Source organism: Merops nubicus, unplaced genomic scaffold (assembly GCF_000691845.1).
Source record: "Merops nubicus isolate BGI_N331 unplaced genomic scaffold, ASM69184v1 scaffold19046, whole genome shotgun sequence".
Lineage (NCBI taxonomy): Eukaryota > Metazoa > Chordata > Aves > Coraciiformes > Meropidae > Merops > Merops nubicus.
In genome coordinates, this window is record NW_008614584.1 from 1 (window position 1) to 7,596 (window position 7,596).

Genomic DNA, 7,596 nt, shown 5'->3' on the forward strand with positions numbered 1-7,596 from the left:
AAAAAGAGGATAATTTAATACCATCTGGCCTGCTATGGGAACTCAGGAATAACTCTGTATTCAACAGACTCTGCACAAGTTTTTTAGGCTGGCTACGTGCAAACACCAAAACCCAAACTAAAACAATTCACCAAGAATGCTGCTCCTTTCTAGAGAAATTAAAATACTGGGAATCAGATTCTGAACTGTTCTTAGTTGGTTTGAGTGCTTTCAGTGGGTTGTTTAAATGTCAGCTGACAGTCACACCCAAAACATGTATGAACTCCAAACCACAAGGTCCATTCTGAAAGCACTTCCACTTTTCAGGGCAGAGGAGCATCACCATTTATTTTGGAATTTGTGATGCTGTTTTAGTCTGTGATGTGTGGGCACAAAATATGTCTAGATGCAGCATCTGGAGACAAATTCCAAAGTCTAAGGCTTGTGTTGCTTTTTCTCTCCAAGAACCATTAACATGTAATTGTTGCTTCACTGCAAATCAATCATAATGAGAAAGGAACAATCTATCAATGGCAACCTCTACCCAAGAGTGATTTTAAAAGATGATTTCACTTAAGGAGTCAGTGTGTAACTACAGAAAAAAGGCCAGCTAACTCAGAAGAGGGGCACCCAGGCCACAAGGACACTGCAGCTCCAGGAAGCCAAACATAACCGAAAAATAAAATCAAGTTTCACACTTAGGTGCCAAACACTGGCCCCCAATTTTGAAATGCCTCTGCTCATCAAATAAGCTACTTTCCCCAGGTTTAACTCTTCTAATAGCACTTAACCCTTTGGTACTGCCAGCACTGGTGTGCTCCTGAACCACCAAGATGCATGCCAAAGAGCTGTCATTCATGCTGTCAAGGGACATGGGGCAGTAGTTTGAAAGGAGGGTAACACATACCATATTTTTTTTCAAAGAGTTCTTCAACTTGCTTTCTCAGGTCTGTAATTCGTGCATTCCATTTCTCTGCAAAGAAAAGGGGAGGACATGTCAGATTAGAAATGAAACTGGGATTTCTCTGGTAAAATCCATGTTACCACTAACTGAAACATGCAGCACACAGATGCCTGTGGAGTAGCAGCTGCACCTTAAACTACATGGATATACTCAGGAAGAAAAAGGATAGAATAAAACAAGATTAACACCAAAACTGGTAGAGGTGTTCCATCAAGCTTAAAAAAATTATAAACAAAGAAAAAATCATAAACCAGGCTAAAACTACTTCCAAAAATGGTTTCTCTGACTGCTTGGTCAGCAGCTCTGACTCCCATCAGGGGTAAAGTCAGTCTGCAGCTGCTGTTGATAGTTATCTTAATCTGGGCACTGAAAAGCCTCATTAGTGAAGCCTGATAAAGCTTACAGCGAGTAGATGAAGTTGTTTTGGTGCAAATCTGTACAATTATCTGGGTCAGAAGGCACTGTCTACCTTAATCCAGTATTTCTCCAAGTCCTGATGTTGCAAAACATCCTCACAAATCCTATTTCTGAAAGAAGATAAAGGCTGCAAAACAGAAGTTGTCCAAATCCAATCGTGTGTTCCATGGAGATCCGGATTAAATGGCAGAATTTTAACATCTCATTTTCTGCCTGTGACAGAAAGGACATGTTTTCACTGCTTTTTGTACCATCTCAGTGCCTTTAGGAAAATGTCACAACTCTTTTGTGGGCAGTACCAGATGCTGGCTGGCTTTTTAAGGATGAGTTAATAAGCAAGTGTACTTACAGCTTATTTCTTACACCTAAGACTTGAATCTAGTAACTACAGAGGCCAAAAAATGAGGCCATTCAAGCTATTACACTTCCAGTTGTCAAAAAATTCTTACATCAGACAAGACAGAGGATTGAATTTTGAGTCTGTATCAAATAGGGTTTAAACACTCATTCTCAGATAAATGTACACGATTTTGGTGGCATGTTTAAGCTTACATTTTTAAAATGTAATTTCATGGATATCAGTAGGACAGCATGCTTCAGATGAGGGCAAGAATGAGACCTTGTTTAGAGAAGAAAGGGTGTTTTTGGCATATGACCTCATACCCATGCAAACTCTCCATTCTACTTACCTGCATGCACCTTACACCAATTAACCTGTTTATATTTTGAAACAGCATCCCTGTGGATAAATCTGTATAATTGCTTCTGCCAGTCTTTTTACTGCTAACCTGTACTGCACAGCTTCTTAGCTGGTAAACATGTCCTGAGCTCAGTGTTTTCTGTTCCTGCATCACTTCAAACTTGTAATATTTCCCTCTTTCACTGCAGATGTTCAGTCAGATGAAGCTCTTTGATTCCAGCACAACCACTGACTCCATCTTTTCTTGAGCTACAGAACAATGGATTAACAGCAGCTTTATCAGTAAGAGTCAAGAAAATACCAGTGAGAACTTACTGTCCTGGAGGGGAAACCCTGCTTTACTCAAGAGAGATGGTGACCACAGATGGACAGTGCTTGTTAGCACATTCACAAGGGTGTTCCTACACAAACCACTAAGTTCACAAGGCTTTGTCTTTCTCAGTTACTAAACCTCACAATCACTGGCCAAATATTCCACGTGGATATTTCCAAGCAACTACTTCCATGCTGCTGGTCCCTCCAGTGGAAATACTACAGGGATTAATGATCAAACACAACACAATATAGGCATATTTATTTGGAATGCTGGATACACAGAATAGCCCATTGGAAAAAGAATATCATTAACTGCCTCACATTTTGATCAGAACACTGGATTTTTTTAATTTACTTTCATATTTTATGAGTAAAACACCTTGTTAGGCTATGTCAGAGATATTTCAAAATTCAGAGGGGTTATCAGGTAACTGGCAAGATTATAAATCAAGATTATCACCATATTATCCCCTTGGATTCACACCAGTTACAGTAAAAATCTTTCTTTTGTCACACACTTTGTGCTCACATAGCAAAGTTGAAGCCCTACCACAAAGCTAAGCTGATTGGGTGGTAATCACCCTGTTTGGTAATCACACCCTGCAGAGCACTTCAGGTTTCCCACAGGCACCAGGGTAAGTGTTGGTTTCCTTCTGTTCCTATATACAGACCTCCTGATACCTAAGAAACACCATCCCAGTTAAAGAACAATCCTAAAAAGCTTCCCCAGCCCATCCACAGTCTCATTCTCTGCTCCTTGGGGACAGGCTCCAGGAAACAGCCAGTACAGTAGAGACCAGCAACACCCCCCAAATGATGCTCAGGCACCAAAAGCACCTTCCTGTGCCCATCAACAGGCCCCAGAGTGTTCTGGGAGAAGATCAAATGGAAACCACACTGTAACTCTGAGGGTGCTGCAGGCTGGCAAAGCCTCTATGCAAAGGCCTGTCAAAATGGGGAAAAAACATACACCCTTTCCATCACTGTCATCCTGAGGCAACAGCTAAGGGGACCTTTTTTCCTCACTCAAATGGTATGACACAACTGCAAGACACAACTTGAAGCTTCTGAGCTTTTGACACAATCTCTAAGAAAGCGAAAAATGTGGGAAGAGATTTTTACTGACAGTGTCAGTTCCTTTCAGCAAAGAGATTTTTAACCTGAAATAGCTGGTTCAGAAGTATTTTTGAAATCCAGCCTCTCTTCTGTAAGGTTATCCACTTCTATCAAGCATTTTACCAGACACTTTTCACTCCTCTCCCTGGTTACCATTATTTTGTTTTCCACTTTGTCCTCCTGTTTCCATGAAAACTCAGAGCACAGCACATCATTCACCCTGTTTCTCAGCCACTTGGGGGGTACCTGATCCCTGACTCCAACAAGACATAAAGGAAGTGTCTCCAGCTCACAGCTGTCAAACATCTGGATCTCATCAGTGTTATGTAATATCCTGAAACTCCCTGTCAGATGAGGCAGGTTTCTCTCCTGAGCATCCACATCTCCTCACCACTCTTGAGTGCATGTGCCTTTGTCATTCTGCAGCTATTCATGAGAAAACTGAACACCTTCTGCCTCCTGCCCTGTTACCCAGTATTGGGCTTCACTAGACAAAGGTGCAAAGTCTTTTCAAATGTCTGAACCACAGCACTGCAACTACAAACAGTTGCTCTTTTTTCCATTACAACAAACAGTCTGTTTCTCCAAATCTTCCCACATTCATTCTGTGTTTTAAACAGACTATACACCACTTGGATGAACCCCAAAAGTGAACATGAGGGGCAATAACCTCAACACAATTTAGGAAGCCCAGGAATAAAGGTCTCTGAATGACCCATGAGCTGCAAAACACTGTGATCTAACTGCACAGCAAGTGGTTAAGAGCAAAGTTTCCTTGAGAACAGCCCAGAGAGATAACCTGGCAAGTCAACTGACAAGCAACAGAGAGCAGGTAAGCTATGGGATGTTCTTTAACTGGTTTCAACATTGCAAGCTCAGCTCAAACTTTTATCATCCTAATATTTTATTAATTTGGCTCTCCATGTCTGATCAGCCTCTTTATTCCCTCCAAACACTGCTGGCACACCAAGCCTACATGCTGTTTTCTGCTATGGGGAAATACTCTAGCAAGAGCTTCTGCAGCATTAACTGCTCAGTCTTCCCTTTTACTGATGTTGCTGTGATGTTCTCCTGACCCAACCAAAACCAGTGCTACAGGTAGAACTGTCTATTAGTATCTGAATGTCTATTAATTTTCAGTGAAATTAGGATGAAATGACACATTTCACTCAAAACAGATGTCTGAAACCCCAGCACTCCTAACACCCCAAATGCTGTCCCAAAGGACATATTCCTGATCCCACAAAACCTTACAGAAGTACATAGATTCATGGAATATCTGCCCAGGAAGCCAAATCAATAAAAAATAAATAAAGGAGATGTGTGAGGCAGCAACAAATGACATGGGAAGGATCTTTAACCAGAATAACTACAGTGTGTGGATGCTTTTCTGCAGTGAGAACTCTACAGAAGGTATCATGAAAGAACATTACCAAAGAGACCCCAGCTTTTTGTTTGTCCACAGGGATCAAGGCAGGCCACTTGGAATGACAGAGTCATTTGTCTACCTTCCAAATTGTAGCTCCCTTCAGCACACCTTCATTGTTCACAGCACATATCAAGAATGAGCAGGCAGGCTCCTGCACTCTGGTTTCTCATAATTCAGTACCTTGGCCAATTCAGTCTTATCTTCTTGTCCAAAGAATCAGCTGACAAAAAACTAAACTTGTTTTTATTTTGTTTAATTATTTGCAGTGCTTATTTAGAATGTCACATTGAATAATGAGAAACAACAGAGGTAGCCTGTGAGGATGATGATTATACCACTGCAATACACCTACAACAGAATACTTGCACTGATGTGTCTCACTCCTGCAGTCTGAAATTGTCTAATACCCATCTACAAAACAAAGCAGAGAGACAAAAGAAGCTTTAATGTTTATCTTACCAAAATTGAACTCTCTCACTTTTCTTCTCCCAGTATTGGCAGCTTCATTAGCTGACTCAGTGTTCTTCAGTCTCTTGTTAGGGGGCAAGTAGTCATCATCATCTTAAAGAAACATAAGAATGTCACTGGTAGTCCAGGTATTTCTCAGTGAGCTGCTACTTAGCCACTCACTTCCCAACCCAAAACACCATTTTCCCCTAGCAGTTAAAGAGTTTTTAAGACTGTCCAACCTAGCAACCCTAGAGAAAAGAAATGGTTAAAGCAGGCAAAGAGAATTAATTTCACATGCAGAACAGCATCTGCCCAGGTCACCAAGGGTATAGTTTACTTAGGAAGAATAACATCACATACTGACATCTCTTGCACCTATGCAGCTGGTATTATGTTCTGTTAAAAAAAACCTTTCCAGAGCACTTCTAGCTTTGTGGTGAAGACCTTTACATATACACAGAAATTAATGGCTGTTATCACCTTTTTCACTTGTGGATTATGAAAAGGTGAAAGCAATGCCAGAAGTGTCAGCTTTGTCCTAAAATGCATTGCCTAATTTCTAAATTGCTAGTTTGGTGGTCTTAATCTTAGTCCATTCCAGAAATCAGTATTGCAAAAGCCAACCTCAGAAGTGCTTTAAAGCAGTTAGAGGGCATACAACTCCCAAATGCAAGAAATACAGCTGACTTGCAACCAACATCCAGGCATGAAAACAGCATAGACATTGGCTCTAGTGCCATTCAGATGAGAAAGGAGAGTTTTAAGTATAAAGGCTTTTATCTCATATCTACCAATATTAGACAAATAAATTGAAGCTTCACTTACACCACCTGTTATGGTACAATTCATCCCATCAGCTAGTGTTAAGTAGAAATTTTATATAACTACAGTGTGCTTATAAAACATGTTCTTCAGAATGAATGCTGTAAAATCTTTTTTAAATTTACTTTAATGGCTATTAAATAATGAGTATTTTTCATTACCAATGCTTGAAAAACACCCGAAAGATGCAAAAACGTCACCCAACATTTCAAAACCAACCCAGTAAGTCCAATATGCTTCAGTATATTGTGGTTTCAATAAAACAACTCAACTAGATATGTTTACCAAGCAGTGCATGATGCAAACTGCAGTATAAAACATTTTTTGGAGACAAAAATGCCCAACAGACTGAAATCAAAGAACTGAAGAACTAACCTTCGATGGTGACCTCGACCTCAGGATCCTCACTTGTCTCTGTAGGGGTATGCTGGGAGGAATCTGAAAGGGGAAGAACAGGACTGCTGAATAAGGGACACAGAAAAGACTTTCAGCCCTACACTCACTGATTTTGTATTTAAACCAGCAGTTGTCAAAGCAGCCCCCTGGCTCACTGACATGTTCTGCACAGTGTGCAACAAAAACAGAACCCAGGATGTTTTACCATAAGCCTCTAAGAAACTCCAGATGAAGGTAAGGAGGTGGGGATTATACCTGCTAAACTGCATGTGCAGCAGTGCAGAGTTGGTGTTAGTGACAGGAAGAAATTCCTTAGTCTTGACTTAATAGGATTAATATAATCATAAATATTTTCCCCTTTGTTATTAAGGATTACTGAAAATATAAACAAAGGCTGTGTGCCTCTACAGGTGATGTATTTCTCTTCCACTTACACAGACTCATGGTTGTTGCACTCTAATGATTTCCACAACAGGCTGCAAGGTCAACAGTGAAAAATGAGAGGGGATATTTATAATCACAGTGCTTTTGCTGGGGTGGGTTGCACCAACATAATAAATTGGATTAAACCTATCAATACTTGGTGGGAGAAAGAGCAATTTTGCATTTAACTGCAGTAAGGTTTAAGAAAGTGAAGCTAATTATACTAGAAACTCTTTCAAAACTAAGGAGCAGTGTATGAAGGGATATATTTTAATTGTTCTGGCAGAGTAATGCTGAGCTTGTGCATTTTGAAGAGTATCTTCTCTCAGACCTCTGTAAGATTATAGTATGATTATCACTTCAGGAGCAAGTTTGAAGGAATCTCTGTTTCAAAGGCTCTTCACCACTTTGTGTCATTTATAGTAGAGATTCAGGAGTATCTACTGAGACACCTGAAGTGGAATATAGTCAAACTGCATCAAAACAATCATATGGTTCATGGAAAAGATTGTATGATGCTTTGATCTAATTCAGAGTCAGTGCTGGGTGGATAACTAGCAAATACAAAGCACAACAAAAGGACAG

The 7,596-nt window shown here is 40.2% G+C and overlaps 1 protein-coding gene across 1 annotated transcript in view; it reads right to left on the reverse strand.

Annotated features, from left to right (window-relative positions):
- Window positions 1-886: 886 nt before the first annotated feature.
- Window positions 887-7,596, reverse strand: part of LOC103774858 (general transcription factor II-I-like) — a gene marked incomplete at its 3' end in the record, with an annotated part of 22,135 nt that continues 15,425 nt past the window's right edge. The window contains exons 8-10 of the mRNA XM_008942292.1: window positions 6,568-6,630; window positions 5,380-5,481; window positions 887-952 (exon numbers count right to left, since the gene is read on the reverse strand). Coding sequence (XP_008940540.1) covers window positions 887-952; window positions 5,380-5,481; window positions 6,568-6,630 — 231 coding nt within the window. The remainder of the gene's footprint in view (window positions 953-5,379; window positions 5,482-6,567; window positions 6,631-7,596) is intronic.